The following is a 21467-nucleotide window of genomic DNA, read 5'->3' as shown; positions in this document are numbered from 1 at the left end:
AATAACAGCAAGTATAGAATTATTTATAAGAATAAGTTATCTACCACACAAAATACAGTTGGAACATTCCTATTGAAGGATAGCTTGTACTGTATTGTTAGTATTGGCTTAAAAACCTATAGGCTTTCGTAAAGCGGTTTGTTGTTAAAGTTTTTCTGTTTACCTATGTTCTGTGCATTTATTTTAATCTTCTCTTTATAAACTTCACAGATAAGAAAGTTGCAAAACAAATTCAATAAGAGATATTTGTGAAATCATGTGAGCACAGAGGGGCCGTCCCTTCTTTTGATGGTGTATAAAGTCACTGAGGACTGACTCACCCTTGCTCTTTCTGCCTGATTAGATATCACAGAATCTGAAGCCGACGACACAGGTAAGAAGATAAAATAGTGTAAATGTTGTAATCTCTACTTTTTTTATTTACTGACTATTTTTATTCATCGGCATGTTAATGTTTTGCTCAGTAAAAACAAAATCAAAACTTGGCAAACACTTAATTTAAATCACAAGAAAAGGCTCCCAGCAAGAGGAAACATGCTAAAAACACTGCAGAGCATATTTTGTTTTTCTTTTTTGGGCATGTAACTTTCTTCCACAAAATTTGGTGAAACTCTTACTTTTTTTCTTTATTTATTTTAGATACAAATACTTGGTTCAACCATCCTGGGAAAGGCACCTGTGTACAATTCATCATGGCAACACAGTGAGTAAAATGTTGAACAATTAAAACAAAAACAACACAAAAATGCAATTAGATGTGCAAATATAACATATTAAAACAAATTAAGCACTTGAACCTTGCACTTGAAAGGCTACTATAAGTTTTGATATTAACAGTTTTTATAAAAATGAAATGGTGAATAAAAAGAAAAACAGGTCAGCCAAAAGAAAGAGAGAGAAAGCCAGATTCACTGCAGTAAACGTTGCAGGAAAATGGGAAATAGGGGATTTATTGAAACATACACTCAGAAAAATAAAGGTGCCAACTGGAACCAAAAGTGGTTCTTTAGACTGATGCCATAGAAGAACCTTTTTTGGTGCCACAAAGAACCTTTCAAACAATGGTTCTTTGAAAAACCATTTCTTTCAGTGGTTCATTGAAGAACCTTTAAAGGTGCCCCAAAGAACCATCAAGAAATGGTTCTTTGGGGCACCTTTAATGGTTTTTCAAAGAACCTTTTTAAAAATGGTTCTTTAAAGAACCATTTTAAAAAGGTCCTTCAAATGGTTCTTTAAAAGAACCATTTTAAAGAACCTTTTTTGAGTGGTTCTTTAAAAAACCATTTTAAATCTTTCAAAATAAAATGCATCATAAATTGAATTTGAGTAGGGTAAAATAAATACGAGCACAGCATAGACATATATTAATGGTTTATTGTCATTTTGTAGTTACCAAAAGACAAAAAGGCATTTTAACCCTCAGCACAACATCACTACTAATACATGTCACATATTAGTGTTTTAAACAGTAATAATTAAATATATTTGCTATACTATAAATAAATATATATAAATACTATAGCTACAGATAACACAACAATACATGTATTGTTTAATTAATAAAACATCAGAAAGTGATAAAACACATTATAAATAGCAATAGCTTCATAACAGACCAATAAATCAACACATTTTCATCAGCAGATGTTTGCATGTTCAGTAAAAATATTTCAACAACAAGTTTATGATTAAAATGATCAATGAACTTTAGCATTACGCTATGTAATGTACGTTTCATGTTGTACTCATGGTCCTTTGTTAGTCCAGTTTAGGATAATGTCTCTGACGTATGTTTCATATCAAATACAGGGAGTGCAGAATTATTAGGCAAATGAGTATTTTGTCCACATCATCCTCTTCATGCATGTTGTCTTACTCCAAGCTGTATAGGCTCGAGAGCCTACTACCAATTAAGCATATTAGGTGATGTGCATCTCTGTAATGAGAAGGGGTGTGGTCTAATGACATCAACACCCTATATCAGGTGTGCATAATTATTAGGCAACGTCCTTTCCTTTGGCAAAATGGGTCAAAAGAAGGACTTGACAGGCTCAGAAAAGTCAAAAATAGTGAGATATCTTGCAGAGGGATGCAGCAGTCTCAAAATTGCAAAGCTTCTGAAGCGTGATCATCGAACAATCAAGCGTTTCATTCAAAATAGTCAACAGGGTCGCAAGAAGCGTGTGGAAAAACCAAGGCGCAAAATAACTGCCCATGAACTGAGAAAAGTCAAGCGTGCAGCTGCCAAGATGCCACTTGCCACCAGTTTGGCCATATTTCAGAGCTGCAACATCACTGGAGTGCCCAAAAGCACAAGGTGTGCAATACTCAGAGACATGGCCAAGGTAAGAAAGGCTGAAAGACGACCACCACTGAACAAGACACACAAGCTGAAACGTCAAGACTGGGCCAAGAAATATCTCAAGACTGGTTTTTCTAAGGTTTTATGGACTGATGAAATGAGAGTGAGTCTTGATGGGCCAGATGGATGGGCCCGTGGCTGGATTGGTAAAGGGCAGAGAGCTCCAGTCTGACTCAGCAAGGTGGAGGTGGAGTACTGGTTTGGGCTGGTATCATCAAAGATGAGCTTGTGGGGCCTTTTCGGGTTGAGGATGGAGTCAAGCTCAACTCCCAGTCCTACTGCCAGTTTCTGGAAGACACCTTCTTCAAGCAGTGGTACAGGAAGAAGTCTGCATCCTTCAAGAAAAACATGATTTTCATGCAGGACAATGCTCCATCACACGCGTCCAAGTACTCCACAGCGTGGCTGGCAAGAAAGGGTATAAAAGAAGAAAAACTAATGACATGGCCTCCTTGTTCACCTGATCTGAACCCCATTGAGAACCTGTGGTCCATCATCAAATGTGAGATTTACAAGGAGGGAAAACAGTACACCTCTCTGAACAGTGTCTGGGAGGCTGTGGTTGCTGCTGCACGCAATGTTGATGGTGAACAGATCAAAACACTGACAGAATCCATGGATGGCAGGCTTTTGAGTGTCCTTGCAAAGAAAGGTGGCTATATTGGTCGCTGATTTGTTTTTGTTTTGTTTTTGAATGTCAGAAATGTATATTTGTGAATGTGGAGATGTTATATTGGTGTCACTGGTAAAAATAAATAATTGAAATGGGTATATATTTGTTTTTTGTAAAGTTGCCTAATAATTCTGCACAGTAATAGTCACCTGCACACGCAGATATCCCCCTAAAATAGCTAAAACTAAAAACAAACTAAAAACTACTTCCAAAAACATTCAGCTTTGATATTAATGAGTTTTTTGGGTTCATTGAGAACATGGTTGTTGTTCAATAATAATATTCCTCAAAAATACAACTTGCTTAATAATTCTGCACTCCCTGTATATGTCATATCAAAACAAGCCCACACCTGCAGTTGTTTCAGTTTTTCACTGGTGTTTCCTGTCAGCTGGTCAACCTCACATCCATATCAGCCAACCAAATGACAAGTTCCTCCCTTTGTGCTTCAAATCCCTCCCACTCTGAGACAAGGAGCTGAAAGAGATAGAGAAAAGAGTCAATTATAAAGAAGAGAAAAGTGCAACCCTCCTCAGAAGGTCTGACTCGCATACCTGCAGTTGACCTGTGATGGACTCCAGTTTGGCGTTCACGTCATCCCTCGCCGATGCCAGCAGCCGAGTCTGCAGGGTGCCCTGGAAGAGCTGAGTTAATGTTCGACTCCTCCTGGTCAGGCTCTCCAGCTGGATGAGCCGAGGTCTCCCCTCTCGCCGCTGCCTCTGAACACAGAAACACAAATTGCATCTGAAGCAGGAGGTGTAGATTTTTATGCTATTCTTTTCTAAATCCAGGCTAGATCACGTGGAGGTATTTGGAAAACTTTTTTGGCCAGCGGACAACTGTTGTCTTGCAGAAAGTCAAATCAAACATATGCGATACACAATCAATTCACAAGAACACATAAAAAAATAAGTCCAGTTCTTGCCTGATTTCAAGTGAAATCTGCATCAAAACAGGGTGACAGAAGTAAAACGAGAGCACAAAGCCTCACTTTTTACAAGCCTGCTATTACAGTTCTCCTCTATGCAGACGACTTTCCTGTTTTCAAGGCACAACTTGGATCTGCTGTACGAATCTTATGGATACACACTAAATGAAACAATAGTGTGCATGACTCCAGATTCTGATCCCTCATCCTAATATGGTTCCAACATAGCAACAGCAAGAAAGCAAATGTTGAGGCTTCAAAATACAAAGTCCATAAACCAATGGCTGACATGGGTTTTATCATAAGGGTGATAAATATACAGATTTCAGTCTGTCTTAGAGATTTGATGTTCATTTACCTGCAGATGCACTATACGTACCTGCTCCATGGTTTTTCACAACATTTTGCACATCACTATTTAATACAGGAAGTAGGTGAACTAAAACAAGTCATCTTTCTTTGTGAGAGGACCATATTAATGAAACCAACCTCAATGACATCATAGGGATCCCTAAAGATGCTCCTGCTGCTTCTCTTCCTCCTCATCCTAAGCTTCCTTCTCCTTGTCCTCGCCTTCCATCCAATTGTAATTCAACCTAATTGTGTTTCTCCCCCTCCTCTTCCTCATTTTGTTGGAGCTGTGAACACAATTAATGTGAATCTGGATTAATTTGTGCAAACAAGAAAAATCTACAGCTTTTTGGTCAGAGGTGCTCTTGTGATTTACGCCGGGTAGAGTAGATTTATGTGTTGATGCTACCTGCTTCAGCTCTGGCTGCTGAGTGATATTTACACCCTGGCTGGATTACAAACTTTAACCATGTGCTGAACTTTGGCCCGGTGTTGATACCTCTTGTTAGTATAACGACCTCTTCTTGGCTTGTATGTATGATGTATGATGGTGGATAAATGAAATATACAAAAAAATTAACTATATTACAAAAGAACATCTATCTTGGAAACATCAAATGACCGGAGCATAACTTGTCAACTAGTCCGAAACTAAGTTATGCAGGAACAGTCAAAGACACACCTTCTCATGTCACATTTCTATTCATTTCTATATAATTAGATTAGACAATAAAGAGTTATCTAATCTAATTATTCATTCAAAACACTTATGCATAGCTGTATTTTATACAGCTCATACAGAATTCAAAGTACAGGTTCATGTGAGTATTTAATGTACGGCTCAGATCTACAGAATTTCAGAGTTTCTAGAGCAGACACAGAGCTCACGCCACAACAGGCTTCAGGCGCCATTTTAGTGACTTTAATAATATATTAAATTTTAATTTCGGTCTAGCTGACATTAGGTTATGTACGCAGCACGCAATTGAACCACATATTTTAGAAGCCAAAGGTTCAAATTAGCTGGGAGCACCTTCACTTAATTATAACAGTGGTTTTGTTAGGAAAACAGTTTCTGTATACCGGATACTAAATTGCGCTGACCTCAACGGCTAACGTATCTAGCTAATCGCTACTGTTAGCACATTAACAGCAAGCTACAATGACGAGTAACAAAAACAAAACCGTAATAAGGTTTTAATGAAAATGTTTTACCTTTTCTAACAATCCCAGAATCCACAGCTTCAAAGTCCAGCAGGTACTGAAGACTGTTATCCGTTTCGCTGTCACCGTCCGTGAGTTTTTTTTCCCGAAGGTCAAGGCCCGCCGCTCGCACACTCTGTCTGCGCATGCGCATCCCAACGACTGACCCCCTCCGTCCGCTCCCGGGAGGTTATAGTATGACGTGTTCTGACGTCTCTCTCTCTCTCCCTGTCATTTATTTGGCTCGAAACACATATCAACAAATTGCTCAGTGATGAACAACTACTCAGATCATTTACCTAAGCAGTGTGCTTTGTCAAAACGAAGTCTGTGTCCATTACACTGACATTCTGTTCTGCAATTGTTATTTACTTGTATTTTATAATTTGACTTTACATACTGCTGGGTGGTTTGTAAAGTTTACAATAACTAGTATTATCATTATGCTATATTTTCAAAAATATATAATAATCTCAAAAGTAATGCCTTGGAGTAGAAAATAGTAATGTTTATTAAAATTTAAAACTAAAGTACAGTATTTGAATGTGTGTATTGTGTCTATTGTTTGCAAATATTTCTAACTTTTATTTGAATATTCAGTTTCCTACCATCTTCTCTTAAAGGGTAATTGCCAGGTATCCCGCCCTCCCCCTTTGCACACACATGCACACAAAGAAAACACACAGTATAATTAACAGCCTCATTATAGTGAATAAATATTTATGCCATTTACACCATCAAACTTAGATTGCTAAGGATAAAGAACCTTTTGTTCTTTAAAGAACCATTTGTAATAGCTGAAGAACCATCCACAAAATAAAAAGGTTCTTTGACGTATGATGGTTCTTTAAAGAACCATGAAGACATCTGAAGAACCATTTAAGAACCATAATTTTTCTGAGTGTAAGATAAATATAAATGCGATATATAAAGCAAATTCAGAAACATTTTAACAAACTTGAAAGTCAATATCTGGTATGAACACCTTCATTCTTCAACACAGCCTGAAGTCTCTTATGTAGCTTTTTGTAATTTATTTAATTAGTCCAGATGTGGTTATCATTCACTGACAATTCATGAATAATGGACAGGTAAACTCAAGCAGATAGTCAGGAGATCAGTTAGGCATGTTTATTTATATTGCTGTAAATATTTTGGGGGGCTATCTAAAAATGTGAATAAGGAAATGGTGCTCAAGAGAAAGGGGTCCAAGGGTCCAGACAACCAAAGGAAATACAGAGGGTTCTCTCTCACACTCTCTCTCACACCATGGGAGGAAATCCAAAAACCTGAGCACAGGGAAAAGGAGGTCAAAATCCATGACAGTAAAAGCAGAGCAAAAACACACAAGGAAACAAGAGTTTGTTTGATCGGAACACGTCTCCAAGTGGCCTGAAGGTGGAGAGATAGGAAAGACCAAAGTTACAATGTAACCCTTCATTCTCTATCGTATCGGGACTATCTCTCTACTCCGTTACATATTCCATATGTACAGGGTAACTCTGTAAGACACCCCACGAGGAGACAGTGCAACCAAATCCCAGAGTGAAAGTACCGCTTCTGACAAAACGTATGTACACACGCACACACACACACACACACACACACACACACACACACACGCATACACACACACACACGCATACACACACACACACACACACGCATACACACACACACACACACCCTGGTCATGGCATTGCCAGATGCAAGGAAGAGCCGGGGGAAGGAGGCATCAGCCTGCCAGACACAAGAGTGGCCTTAGCTGGTCTTGCAAGATCCAAGGACCGCAACTGAGCAGCCGCTCAAGGTCAGCCCATTATCAGCTAGGCCGACTGCAAGGAAGCGCAGCATACCGAGTGACCAATTTTGGTCCCACTGGCCGTGTAAACCCACGACATGCGGGGAATACACCAGACAGAGAGTTGGCACTACAGGCTTGAGAACGTATCAGACGCAGCGAGGTCTGACTGGGTGTAAACCGGTGAACCACGGGCAATACGCTAGGAGAACACAGCCTGCATTAGCAGGCCAAGCCAAGTATTTGATGTTTCCATACCCAGAGCCAAAAAGGAAGCTCAGATCATCAGGGGGTCTATGGCGGAGGCCAATGCTGTGCAAGGAGCTGGCGCTGCAGGCTGGAGAACTCAACCGCTGGGTGAAGTGTCAGACGCAGCGAGGCTCGCCTGGTGTATAAACCAGCAAACCGCGGGCAATACACCAGAGGAACATAGCATAAAGCAGCAGTTCGCTACTGGGCCCGACTCAAAGGATGTCAGGAGGTCGGCTGGAGGACAGCTGAGTCTTTGCTCCAAGTCTTCCCCACCTCACCTGTGTACAGTCGCCTGCAAGGGGCAAAACGCAAGACTGGCCCATGGAGCTGAGGCCGGAGATCTCCATGGCCCCAAGTTAGAGTCTCGGGGGGAGAAGCTCTGGGCCTCCCAACTCTTGCCGTACGCCAGCGCAGGCCTCGTGACATTTCCTGAGCAGCATGGCAATTTATTGTAGCTTGGTGGAGGAGCTGGGACACTTCCTGCACCTCCCCATCATCATCTGGGTCCCCAGAACCCGCCTGCAGCTGTCGCACCAAGTGCCGCAAATGGAGCGAGAAAATGGAAAAATGGAAAGACAAGCCTGTGTAGCCATTGCCCTGTGCAGCTTGGCCAGCAAGGATTCCTTTACCCTCACGTCCGTGTTAGGGCATACAGCCCTTCCCAGAAGGAGCCCAAAGGGGCAACCACAGGGGCCAGGGGCAGATCTACTGGGTGAATGGGGCCACAGGCAATCTGCTTCCGGCAATGCATCGCAGCAAATCGTCTGGAGGCAGGGGACCATCAAGGCAAGGGACTCAAACTGCCTACATACCAGATCCTGAAAAATCAAGCAGCAGCAGTACCTAAGATAGGAGGCGTTGTAGCAGTGTGACATCATCAAACCTTGAGGTTCAAGAGACGGGACCCCCAGGAAAGGCTAGCAGGGTTTCTGGAACTATGTAAGAAATTAAAGCATGTGAAATAACTCAAAACCTGTTCTATAGCCACCCATTGCTTTGATTAAAGCTTTGCGCTCTCTTGGAATTCTCTGGATGAGCTTCATGAGGTAGTCACTTGAAATGTCTGTGAAGGTTTTTAGTCATATTAAACTAAGGAGCATGGGAAGAGAAGCATCTCTGGACTTCTTTAAGTTTGAATACATTTCATCTCTCATTCGAGGAGCTTCTTCAGTTCTAAGAAGTGATGTGCGAGACATGAACGAATCCTTCAATACTCGAGAATCACTTTACTAACTCGTGAATCATGATTCACAAGCCCAGCTGACTCATTCCCTGACTCATCCCTGTTACTGTTAGAAACTCACCTCCTCCATTCTGGTTCACAGCTTCTTCTTCTTCTTCTTGGTTGGCAACCAACGCTGAGGTGCATTAGTGCCCCCTGGCTCCCAGCTCAGTGGACGCTTGCACTAAATACGACTCACACACCCCTCCCTCTCGGCTCTCAGCTGCTGAAACTCAGAGCGTGTTTGTTATGAAATGGCTGTGTGCAGGCAGGAATGGTGGACCCAAAGTGCAACACCCAAACAGCCAGTCAGCAGCCTGGAACGTGGCTGGCAATGTTGAAGTGCTGGACATGGACTGGACGGTGGCCTGGCAGCCGCAGGACCAGGCGAGGCAGGACCAGGCGAGGCAGGACCAGAATCCGCAGATGGTAGAGCAAGTGGTGGCGCTGCAGGTGATGGCGTGGGAGCCGCTGATGGAGGCAAGGCAGGCGAACGCGTGGGAGCTGCAGATGGTGGCGCTGCAGGCGACGAAGACTGGACGGGCCCCTCGGACCCTCCAGCGGAGACAGACGAAGGCTGGAGTGGTTCCCCAGAACCCCCAGCGGGAACAACAGGTGGAAGAACAGATGACTGAAGAGAGGAGTGGCGGTGGTGCCGTTTCCTTCTGGAGGAGGGAACTGGAACCGGTGGAGAAATGAAAAACTCATCGTCTGGCCACATAGTCACCAGGAGAGAGGCCGGTGAGGAGTGTGTGTTGCACTGGGGCAGCGATGAAGAAGAGTTAGTGAAAGAGAGAGAGAGCTCACTAGCCCTGACTTGCTCTCTCCATGCAGCTATGGTGCTGCTGAGCTTTGTGTCTTCTGTTATGAAATGGCTTTGTGCAGGAATGGTGGACCCAAAGTGCAGACACTCAGAGGCAAAACGTGAACTCAAAACATCTTTAATGCTGAACTCAAAAATTACAAAACTGAGAATCCAAAAAATAAACTCAGGCAGGCAGAAAGAACACACAGCATGAATGAGGGTAGATAAGGGTAGATCGCGACACGGACACAGAGAAACACAGGGCTTAAATACACAGAGGGAGCAATCAGGGAATGGGTAACAGGAGGGAAACACAGCTGGGGCAACTCAGGCCTGATGAGACAAAGGAAGCACAACCAGACACATTAAAATGACACACAGACTTTCAAAGGAAAACAGGACTTGACATGGGGATACAGCAGACAGGGGAGACAGCAATTAGAGAACACAGAAAAGAAATCAGCAAGCACAACTCTGACAAAGAAACCAAAAGACTGTACATGTTTTGCACTCTCAGGGCAACTGACTCAGTGACTCAAATAACCTGATTCATTTTGGTGAGCGACTCATTCAAACTCGATTCAGTAAAAATAATCAAATTTACCATCACTAGTTCTAAGAGGCCGGGGTCTTTCTGTGTGGAGTTTGCATGTTCTCCCCGTGTTTGCGTGGGTTCTCTCCGGGTACTCCGGCTTCCTCCCACCGTCCAAAGACATGCAGCTTGTGGGGATAGGTTAATTGATTAATCCAAATTGTCACTAGGTGTGAATGTGCGAGTGAATGTGAGTGTGAATGGTTGTCTGTCCCTGTGTGTTGGCCCTGCGACAGACTGGCGACCTGTCCAGGGTGTACCCCGCCTTTCGCCCTATGACAGCTGGGATAGGCTCCAGCGCCCCCCGCGACCCTGAAAAGGATAAGCGGAAGCGAATGGATGGATGGATGGATAGTTCTAAGAGCAATTGGCTGGGAACGGGGGCCAACCCAACAGATTGACTCAAGTGCAGGAACCAAAAGCAGACAGTGACCAGTTTAGTAAGTATATTGAATGGAGGGGAGCTGAGGTGAGAGGAAAGTACAGGAGGAGTGAGTGGTCTTTCCAACCTGAGAAGATAATGTTTTCCAGGGCAGGGAGGTGAGGATTAATTGGCTGATTGGTTCTTCCCATAATATGAATTCTGTCAGCTGTTAAATAGGGCTGTCAGCTATGGGGCGCCGTTTGTAAAGTGAAACATGCTGAAATTAACGGCAACATTTTCCCACATTTAGCTCAAAACAAGTCGTTTTTTACAACATTTAGTAAAATATTTGTAACTTTTCATATTTAAAACAGAATTTTAAATGTTAAATCTAAATGTTAAATATTCAATCTAAATGTTAAATCTAAATATTATATTAAAATCTAAATCTAAATGTTAAATCTAAATATTATATTTAAATCTAAATCTAAATGCTAAATGTTAAATGTTAAATCTAAATGTTTAGGCTAACATGCAAATTTATTGCACGGATCAGCGGAAATACCAAAATAAAAGCTTTCCGAAAACTTCCAGTGCAAAAGTGTGCCGGTAGTGGTCAGACACGTTCTCACTCCCAAAGCGTAATAATTTTCGCTAGGTGACAAATCGTCAACATTTTATGCTTTCGGGTACCCAACACGCTCCTAAATTATCGGAAAAAGGAGAGCACATGAGAACCGTTTGGACTCAATCTACACATGTTCATTCATTTTCTAAAAATCGCTTTGGAAAACACTATTTTCACAAAATCGCTGGACATGCTCATAGGCAAGAAGTGAAGCAGCACATGGCGGGGAGAAGTGAGGAGGAGAACAGAAACAATTTTGCACCGGAGGTTTTCGGGAAGCTTTTATTTTGGTATTTCCGTTGATCCGTACAATAAATTTGCATATTAGCCTAAACATTTAGATTTAAATATAATATTTAGATTTAATATTTAACATTTAGATTTAAATATAATATTTAGATTTAATATTTAACATTTAGATTTAAATATAATATTTAGATTTAATATTTAACATTTAGATTTAATATTCAACATTTGATGAAAAGTTACAAATATTTTACTAAATGTTGTAAAAAATTACTCGAAAAAATATGTTTTTGTAAGGTTTTGAGCTAAATGTGGAAAAATGTTGCCGTTAATTTCAGCATGTTTCACTTTACAAACAGCGCCCCATAGTCAGCTGTGTACCAACCTGACTTCTGCACAACCTAACCTCATTAAGAAGGCAAGAAATTCCACAAATGAACCTTGACAAGGCACACCTGTGAAATGAAACCATTTTAGGTGACTACATCATGAAGCTCACTGAAAGAAGGCCGATGGTTTGCTGAGCTTTCAATAAAGCAAAGGGAGGCTGCTTTCAGGAATCTAAAATATATAAAACATTTAGAGTTATTTGTCAAAAGAAATTCCCTATGTTTCTTCATCTAGTTGATGTCTTCAGTGTGGCCAAAATACTCCATCATAGGTGGTAGTGTTTACTGGTGTTACTTGCTCAAATTTCAGGTCCGCAGTGATGTGAAATAATAAGTCCTTTCACCTTCCACCTCTGAATACAGAGCAGGATGCAGTGACACAACACAACCCTCCAGCTAAACTAAAGAGTAGAAAAGGCAGCAATTCATAGTTAGTAGAATCAATGCTCATTCAAAAATAACATGTGTGCAACATTTAATCTTTTTTTACAGGAAGCCTAACATCTCATCCAAATACAAGGACATCATTTCCAGAGTTGCAATTCATTCAGGACCTCCTGCTATCTACCAGCTGCAAGCAAAGAAACAGAAGTTTGGAACTCTGACAAGAATCTCTGTTGGTGAAAAAAATCCAAACAAGACAAATAAAACCATCTTACTTGTGGGTGAAACAGGAGCAGGAAAATCTACTCTGATCAACGCTCTGGTCAACTACACCATGGGAGTGAAGTGGGAGGATGGAGTCTGGTTTCAGATCATAGAGGACAAGAAGAAAAGTCAGACATCAGATGTGATCGTGTATGAGATCTTTGATTTTGAAGATAAAACTCTGCCCTACTCTCTGACCATCATTGATACTCGTGGATATGGCAATATTACAGGGACCAAAAAGGATGACATACTTAATCAAAAATTATTAGATTTCTTTGGATCAGAAGATGGAGTCAATGAAGTTCACGCAGTAGGTCTGGTGATGAAAGTGACAGATAATCAAATGAATAACCGACTAATCTTCATCTTTGATTTACTCATGATCCTGTTTGGTGAAGACCTGGAGAAAAACATCATAGCTCTCATCACACACTCAGATGGAATGCCACCTAAAAATGCACAAAAAGCTCTTGAACATCAAAAGATAAAATGTGCTAAAAATAAGAAGAATCAATCTCTTTATTTTGTGTTTAATAATCAACAGAACAAAAAGAGAACAGAGGAAAATGAGTTTGGTTTAGAGATGGCATGGAGAGTAACAGAGAGAGGAATATGCCAGTTCACAGCTTTTCTAGAAGAAGCTGAACCTCAAAAGCTGGAGAAAACATTTGAAGATCTGAATGAATGCATCAGACTGACAGCCTGCATCCACAACCTGCAAGACAGAATCAAGTTTATTGACGTAAAACAGAGAGAAATCAAAAATACGATGAGCAGTACTCCACATGTTGCTGAGGTCTTCAAACATAAAGAACCTATCACAAATGGGATGTGTGGGCTTGAAGCAGCTGTCTGCTGTACTGTCTGTGAGGAGAACTGTCACTATCCTGGATGCACACTAGGTTTGATCCCTGAAAACTGTGAGGTCATGAAAGATGGTCACTGCACTGTTTGTACCAAAAAGTGTCCTCCATTAGATCATGTAAGAGACAAGTGGAGGTATGTGATCAGGTTAAGGAGGGCTGAGAAGGAGAGAGGTGAGGTGAGCCTTTCGGCAAATCTTGAAAAGGAAATGAACAAGCTGACTTCAGAAAAGTCACAGCTAGTGGATGAAGCTTATCAACATGTTGTCAGACTGAAACACATGGACCTGAACATTAATTCAACATACACTTCTGTCCACTTGGACTTCCTGATCAAGAAGATGAAGGAGAAAGGAGACCCAGAGAAGGTCCAGAAACTGGAGGAGATTGAAACCCAAGTTGATGAAGGAACTCGAGCAGCCCTGGAACACAGGTATGTTAAACTTGTTACACCCCGGCCTAGGCAACCAGGGTGCAACGTAGAAAAACAAAGATAAGGAAAATAAAACCACGAAGAACACCACTAAGGCTCTCCACCAAAATCCCAAAAAACGGAAGTGTCTCAAACGAAAGTATTGACAAAACCCATTTACAACTATTTACACCAAACTATTTATTTACAACAAAACACCAAACTATTTACAACACGGGGAAGATCGAACATGACACATGTTACATGTTACATGACACATAACACAAGGCTTAAATACATAGAAGGAGCAATCAGGGAATGGACCACAGGAGGGAAACACAGCTGGGGCAAATTAGACCTGACGAGACAAGGAAACGTAAACTGAACACTAAGATAACACAGACTTTCAAAGTAAAACAGGAAATACATGACAGTCACGGAAAAACAAAACACTGACAACACCGAATCGTAACAAACTGTTAAACAGCTGTGCGGATAACAAGGTCTAGTCATAAAGTCATGTAAAGTACCACACTGCCAGCTATAACAACCATTTTAACATCATTAAATATGGATGTCACAGTTGGTGGAGTTTGATTTCCTATGATATCTGAATGTACAACAGTTGCACTCAGGATCTTTGCTGCCATTCCACTCACAAATGCCTACATAAGTGCTCTTATGAGCAATGTTCCCTCTAATTTTTCATGTGTCTGAGCGAACACACAAACTCCCTGAGCGATCCCTTGGACCACTGTGAGCAACAGCAGACGTGCACTGTGGTCACGCCAGCATCGAATCCATCCAAGTTACATGTTTAGTAAAATAATCAAATTACAGCATTTACATTTATGTTAGACGACTTTTAATTAACTGCTTTAGCCCATTTACAATGAAAATTGAAAAAAATCTTGTTCATGACCTGTGTAGTATGTTAACACTATTGGAAGTAAAAATAACTTGAACTCCAACTTTGAAAACACAACTTTATTTATTTTTATTTTATAAAGCTCTGACTTGTATTACGAGTCTATGGTCTGGGAGAGAAACCTGTAACTCTCTGTCTGCAAAATACCGTAAATAATGACCAATGTTGGGCAATTAATTATATAGTTACTTCTTCAAAAAAGTAACTGAGTTTTGCAAACAGTTTTTTGCAGCTGTTTACCTAAAAATGCAGCCAAGGCATTTTTTAAATAAACATTTCAAAATTTTTGCAGAACAATCTGCTGTTCTGCATCAAATTTGATGCCACACAAATTATTTGTGCCGCTCCAAAAAAGAATTTCTGTGCACTATGAAATGAAGGAGAACAACAGCCTGATACCTGCCTGACAACAGCAGATGTATCACTCCTGTAACACCTGTAACATTCAGCAGTCACCTCATTGTTCTGACACACAACAAAACTATTGACTACACTACACACTAACAACACAAGATTTGCGCTAAACATCTCAAATCTCTCACATCTCAAAACACCGCCGTCACTCCTAAAACTTCCTCCTTCCTAAACAACTAAATGCCATGTTGCCGTATCATTTTTTGATTGGTCCACATGGTACATTTTTCCACCAATGGGAAAGGGTGGGGTTTTTGGTTTTGTTTTTGCTCACAGGCGGAGAGTGCTTTAGAGCGTTTCTTCCCACAGTAAATATAAACAACGATAATATTCAGGAAGAAAACCAAACATTGCAGATATTTTTATCATAACTCTGGTTTTACGTGGCAGATCAACATAATTTAAAAACTGGTATAAAGTCCACACTTTTCCGTCAGTTGTTCCGTTTGTCCTGCTCACATCTCCAATGGTTGTACACGTTGTCATTAACGTGGCTTCACTCCACATCAGCCGCTTTGCTAGCTAAAACACCAGTGTCGGCACATAAGGACGCTGTCATAGCCTGTCAACGACGTTGATTGGCTGCGTATATACGAATGTGAATCGCATCATTGGCTGGACTATGGGATAAGGTGGCATCATTCTAATCCCATATGGGAGCAGCCAGTCACTGACTAACACTGCAAAACAGAAGTGTAAAAGTATTAATTTTAATTTCAATTCAGGTTAGATTTTTTTATTCTGTGCGCAGAGACCGTGCAACTGCTCACACGCGCAGCTTAGAGGGAATATTGCTTATGGGGTGATTTCACTCAGTCCAGCAACCAGACTTTCTTGGTAATGTTAACATGAGATGATTATCTAACCTCTGTTGGTCTGATGAGATCCCTGGTCCAGCTGAACATCTGACACTATTGAACTTTGTGCTACTTTCAACTAACTTCTTCTCTTTAGAAGTAGTGACAATTATTTGGGGTGTGCTCCTGTTTCTTAAAGATTGCTGTCAAACAGAATATGTTAGAGTCTCATATGTCCCAATGCATAAGCTTTTCTTATGTTGGAATATTGTGTTAATAACATGGGATTGACAAATATATCAGCGTATATCATAACAAAAAGAAAGCTAATAAAAAAGATTTTAACTGGACTGGTTGGTGAGATCAAAGACAGAAAAAGTCCCTGAAACTTAAAAAAAACCACAACAACTTTCAATTGGTTTAAAAACTGAGCAGAATGTTATTAGTTATTTATTGAAATTATATTTTTGTTATATAACAAAAATAAAAATCAGTACTTTCCTTTTAGGACTATTCACATCAAAGCACCACATGAGGATATTTCATCAGACAGTTTTCTGATCCATTCAGGACCTCCCGCTGTCTACCAGCTGAGAGCAAAGAAACAGTTTGGAACTGTAACAAGAATGACTGTTGGAAAAAAAGATTTTAACAAGATAAATAAAACCATCTTACTTGTGGGTGAAACAGGAGGAGGAAAATCTACTCTGATCAATGCTCTGGTCAACTACACCATGGGAGTGAAGTGGGAGGATGAAGTCTGGTTTATGATTGTAGAGGAGGAGGAGAAGAGTCAGTCAGAAAGTCAGACATCAGATGTAATTGTGTACGAGATCTTTGATTGTGAAGACAAAACTCTGCCCTACTCTCTGACCATCATTGATACTCCTGGATTTGGAGACACCAGAGGGACTGAAAAAGATGACATCATCAGTGAACGATTACTTGACTTGTTTCGATCAGAGGATAGAATATATGAACTCAATTCAATATGTCTGGTGATGAAGGCATCAGACAATAGACTGAATGACCGACAGAGACGAGTCTTTGATTCAATTATTTCTCTGTTTGGTAAAGACTTGGAGAAAAACATTGTAGCTCTGATAACACACTCAGATGGAATGCCACCTGAAAATGCTCTCGGTGCTCTTAAAGCTGCAAACATTGAATGTTCCAAAAATGAGAAGAATGAGCCTGTTTACTTCCTGTTTGATAATCAACAAAGCAAAGAGAGAAAAGCAGTGTATGAAGATCCTTTAATGAAGTCATGGGACTTAACAAAGAAACAAATGGGTGTTTTTTCAACTTTTCTTATTGGTTGTGGACCTGAAAAGCTGATAAAGACAAAAAAGGTGTTGAAGAAACGCATTGAACTGAAAGCCTGCATCAAAAACCTGCAAGAAAGAATCAAAGTTACTGAACTGAAACAGAGAGAAATCAGACAGATTCAAGAAGCTCTAAAGGAAAATGAAGAAAACGTGAAGAAGAATGAGAAGTTCATGGTAGAAGTTGATGAGGTCTACAAAGAAGAAACAAAAATCAAAGGTGGGATGCGGGGGGTTTTTTATGAGGGAGCTCTGTGCTGTAGAGTCTGTGAGGAGACCTGTCACTATCCTGGATGCACAGTGTCCTGGTATCCTTCACACTGTGAGGTAATGACAGATGGCTGCTGCACTGTTTGTGCCAACAAGTGTCCTGCATCAGATCATGTGAAAGAAAAGTGGAGATATGTGACAAAGACAAGGAAAGTTGAGAAAACAATTGAAGAAATGAAACAAAAATATGAGACTAATAAAAATGAAGGTCAGAAAAAGTTTAATCTTTTGGAAAATCTTGAAAAGGAAATGAAACAGCTGAAAGCAGGGAAGTCAGAATTCCTGGACGAGTCCTACCAACATTTTGTCAGACTGGAGCAGATCGCTCTAAAAGTTGATTCAGCATCCACTATTGTCCACTTGGACTTCCTGATTGAGAAGATGAAGGAGGAAGGCAAAACAGAGAAGGTCCAGAAACTGGAGGAGATGAGGAGCAGAGTAAATGGGGAACCAGAGTTTAATAAATAATATGATATTATAATATCATATTTGGGGAAATAAACTAACAAATTTCAAGAAGCTGTGAAGAAACAAACACAATTTCTCTGAGCAGCTTTACTTTGACACTCTTTAAACATAGAAAAAAAATTATTATCATTTGGTTCACATTTTCAACATTGTCATACAAATATGGTGGGGGGTAAATTTCTCCAATCTGTAATGAGTTAAATGTCTCTTGTTTTATTTAGTCTTATATATTTTACGCATTCAACACACAAACAGCTGATACATAAACTCCACAGTGTGTTAATATAAGTACCAGACCTGCGTCTGAGTGGTTGTAGGATATTAACATGTCACTGACATGATCTAAGACAGTCCAACATGTTGTTGTCATTCTAATCAGTGAGTACAGATGATGTTGGACACACTGAACTCAGACACAGTGTAGAAATTGTTGGGATTCAGAGATTCTTTTATTGCTACCATATAATTTGCCTTAGTTAGTTTATTTGCTTGTTTTATTCAATTTTAAATCATGCTTTTTATTTGTTCTTGTTTCTAATGTCTCTGTAAAGCACTTTGAATCACCTTGTTGTTGAATTGTGCTATACAAATAAACTTGCCTTGCCTTATGAAGAATGTATTAATAACATGTTTCACAGTATCATTTATCAGTAATATTTCCTACAGGGTTTATATTGCATTGAATATGTCTGTCATCACATTGACCTTTCTATTTTTATAGGTTGAGTTCATTTTATACACAATGCATAAATGTGCTTGGTTAGAGTTGATGTTCCATTCTAGAAGGTTTTAAGCTTCACTGGTGAGAGTGTCCAGATGATACATGCTGAGGGGAGATGAGAACATAGCAGGTTAATTGCATGCACGCTTACGATACACATATTAATCTAGTAGCAGGTCTGAGCAAAGGCCTAAGCGTTTTCTGCTTCAGTTTGAGACTGGCTGCAAAGTACTCTACTTAGTGATTAATGACAAGGGTCCATTATTAGCTCTCAGAAATGCTAAGACCTGAAGTTATTACCTTAAAAGGCAAGTAATGAAGAAAGGAGAAGTTATATGTCAGTTTATAGTTATTAAAAGTATATGTGATGTACCCTTGTTTGCACGAATTGAACTTTTGCCCGTCTGTCACCCTGTATTTTGGAATGTATTGACGTAGGTGTGATATTTTATCCTATAAAACCAGAACCCAGTGTATTCTTGTCAGAGCAACCCATTCCGTATGCTGACGGTTGGTTGTTCTCCTGTGATAATAAAACTCATCGTTTGATTGCACTTTTCCGGAGCCTCCGTCGTTTGTTGTCTGGTCTAAAGTTGATCGATCTCGCAGCAATCCAACTTTGACTCTTCAGTGTCCAGTCCTGAAATCTGATCTTCTTCCATGTGATCGATGTCTTGGATTCTTCATGTCTTCATGCTAGAAATATTTCTGATGACTTGGGCCAAGTGGAAATATCTGGATCCTTTCATGTTGGTCTTTGTTCAAATTATCTATTATTAGATTATTCTGTTATTATATGTTACCTTCTATATGTAATCAAAGTAGTTGAATTATAATACTGCTGTAGATCATATTATACCCTTTATATAGAGTGTGTGAGCTGTATGTAGTTTAGTTCTCATTATACTTTTGAGTTAACAGAACATATTCACATATTAGTTCATTAGATAAATGTGCATCACTCTGTATCCTTGATCTGCTGGGAATGTGTTACACTGTTTTCTTGACATGTTCTATTGTTGAATCATAAAGAGAAGGTTGTAAGCAGGAGACTCTGTGTCTAAGACAGGGGAGATAGACAGATCACATTCCACACCCCCACCTTACAGAAAGCAGAGAAACAACTGCCGAGGTCATAACTTAGGCGCCGTAAGTGCCAGGGCTCTGTGTGCGGGCAGGCAGAGATGAGGATCCAAATGCAGGACTCGGAAAATGGAATGTAACTCAAAAAACCTCAGCTTTATTGCTGGCAGGAAAACAAACATGAAGTGAGGACGGAACACTGAGATCAAGAACACACAGGCATAATCTGATGGTACAACGCGACACTGAGCATGGGAAAACACAGGGCTTATATACACAGGGTAGTAACGGGGGAATCGGCAACAGGAGGGAGACACAGCTGGGAGAGATCAGGGCTAACGAGACAGGGGGGAACAAAGCTGCACATACTAACATCAGACAGGAACAAGAACCTTCAAAGTAAAACAGGAAACAAAACACACTTTACTAAGACACAGACTAGACAGAGACAGACTTGACACTGACCAAAGGCTACTAAATGATAATCATAATCACAACAGTATCAGATCATAAATCATAATATAGAAAAACACCAAGATAACTGAAACACCAAGTCGTCTATAGACGTCAATGGCAGTGAATGAGTTAAGTGTTGAATTGTATGGAAATAAATGATTGTTGATCGAGCATAAATACACCGAGTATTGTCCCTCCTTCAGCCCAAAGATTCAAAGAATTGGGAGATTTCAACACTATATTCTCTTCTTCCACATGAAATCATCTCCTGTATAATGCATTTTTCTGTCAATCCTCAATAAAATCTCTGCTTCATTCAATCACTTTGCTCAGAGTGTCTTCACTGGATCATCAGCTGATTTTCTCCGTTTCTCTTTGTTCCTCAAACACTTTCAGTTTATTGTCAGCAGCAGCTCTCACACACACTCACCAAAAACACACACAAAGTTCCATCAGAGCTGAGATTTCATTCAAATATCAGGAAGAACCTGTGATGAGCTGTTGGTGAGGAGCAGAGACCCCTAGAGGGAGCTGTATTACATTACTGAAGAGATGCTGCTGAGCTGAGACTTAAGGTTTGACTGGAGAAAAGAAAAAGTCCCATTCATCATAAACAGCTGAATCATAATCAGTAACAAAGTGATCAGCTGTAATCTTTCTGAGACTTTCAGCTCAACCCTCTGTTATTGTCACTGTGACAGGGAGACACTCTCAGACACAGCGGTCATGTCAACTCGTTCTCACTCCCGATGCGTAAAATACCGACTATTTGTCAGGTCCCTTAACTTCTCATGCTGACGCTAAAGGGTTAGGACGTGGGATATGGCCCCGTCCCCCCTGGGGGGGACCGAGGAATGCGCGGTCCTTCCCTCCTGGGCCCCTCCCTCCCCGGTTCCAAGAAGACCAGTCCTGGTCTCGAGATTGGGGTCGATAAGTATCGGGCCGCATACGGGAGCGACCCCTCCTCCCATAGCGGACCTGCTGCCACCCTTCATCAGCCATGATGGAGGGCTAAGTAAATTTCTTTCAATATTTTTTTGTTGTTTTTTGTGTTTTTTACTTTTTTTATTTTTTTATTTTTATAAGAAACCAAAAAAAAGAAAATAAAAATCAAAAAAGAGAATAAAACTCTTAAAAACTAAAAATGCCCTGAAAAGGGTTCAAAAAAAATTAATCGTGTGCCACTGTGGCGACGTTTCGACCAAACGTGGTCTTCTTCAGGCCTGGGCACACTCAAAACTAAAATAAGTCTGCTGCAGAAAG

At 40.4% G+C, this 21467-nt stretch overlaps 2 protein-coding genes across 2 annotated transcripts; one reads left to right on the top strand and one right to left on the bottom strand.

The window, feature by feature from the left end:
• The first annotated feature begins 648 nt into the window (after window positions 1-648).
• LOC143416148 (uncharacterized) lies at window positions 649-21208 on the top strand. The gene is made up of 4 exons (XM_076881576.1): window positions 649-703; window positions 12309-13763; window positions 16390-17914; window positions 21017-21208. The coding sequence occupies exons 1-4, from the start codon at window positions 693-695 to the stop codon at window positions 21206-21208; spliced, it is 3183 nt and encodes a 1060-aa protein (XP_076737691.1). The 5' UTR covers window positions 649-692.
• On the bottom strand, window positions 3202-5693 carry LOC143416151 (uncharacterized). The gene is made up of 4 exons (XM_076881578.1): window positions 5530-5693; window positions 4453-4601; window positions 3590-3754; window positions 3202-3512 (listed from the first exon to the last, which is right to left on the bottom strand). The coding sequence occupies exons 2-4, from the start codon at window positions 4507-4509 to the stop codon at window positions 3423-3425; spliced, it is 312 nt and encodes a 103-aa protein (XP_076737693.1). The 5' UTR covers window positions 4510-4601; window positions 5530-5693; the 3' UTR covers window positions 3202-3422.
• Window positions 21209-21467: the final 259 nt, after the last annotated feature.

Source organism: Maylandia zebra, unplaced genomic scaffold (assembly GCF_041146795.1).
Source record: "Maylandia zebra isolate NMK-2024a unplaced genomic scaffold, Mzebra_GT3a scaffold25, whole genome shotgun sequence".
Classification (NCBI taxonomy): domain Eukaryota; kingdom Metazoa; phylum Chordata; class Actinopteri; order Cichliformes; family Cichlidae; genus Maylandia; species Maylandia zebra.
This window is presented reverse-complemented; position numbering and strand designations above follow the sequence as displayed.

What these genes read in the sequence shown, in the direction of transcription:
- LOC143416148 (XM_076881576.1), top strand. An exon ending in CGAGCAGCCCTGGAACACAG is followed by an intron (nt 13,764 to 16,389) that starts GTATGTTAAACT and finishes CTTTCCTTTTAG; the next exon opens with GACTATTCACATCAAAGCAC. An exon ending in TGGAGGAGATGAGGAGCAGA is followed by an intron (nt 17,915 to 21,016) that starts GTAAATGGGGAA and finishes CTAAAGGGTTAG; the next exon opens with GACGTGGGATATGGCCCCGT.
- LOC143416151 (XM_076881578.1), bottom strand. Translation starts at nt 4,509, where the DNA reads ATGAGGAGGAAGAGAAGCAGCAGGAGCATCTTTAGGGATCCCTATGAT. An exon ending in ATCCCTATGATGTCATTGAG is followed by an intron (nt 3,755 to 4,452) that starts GTTGGTTTCATT and finishes TTCTGTGTTCAG; the next exon opens with AGGCAGCGGCGAGAGGGGAG. An exon ending in CCATCACAGGTCAACTGCAG is followed by an intron (nt 3,513 to 3,589) that starts GTATGCGAGTCA and finishes TATCTCTTTCAG; the next exon opens with CTCCTTGTCTCAGAGTGGGA.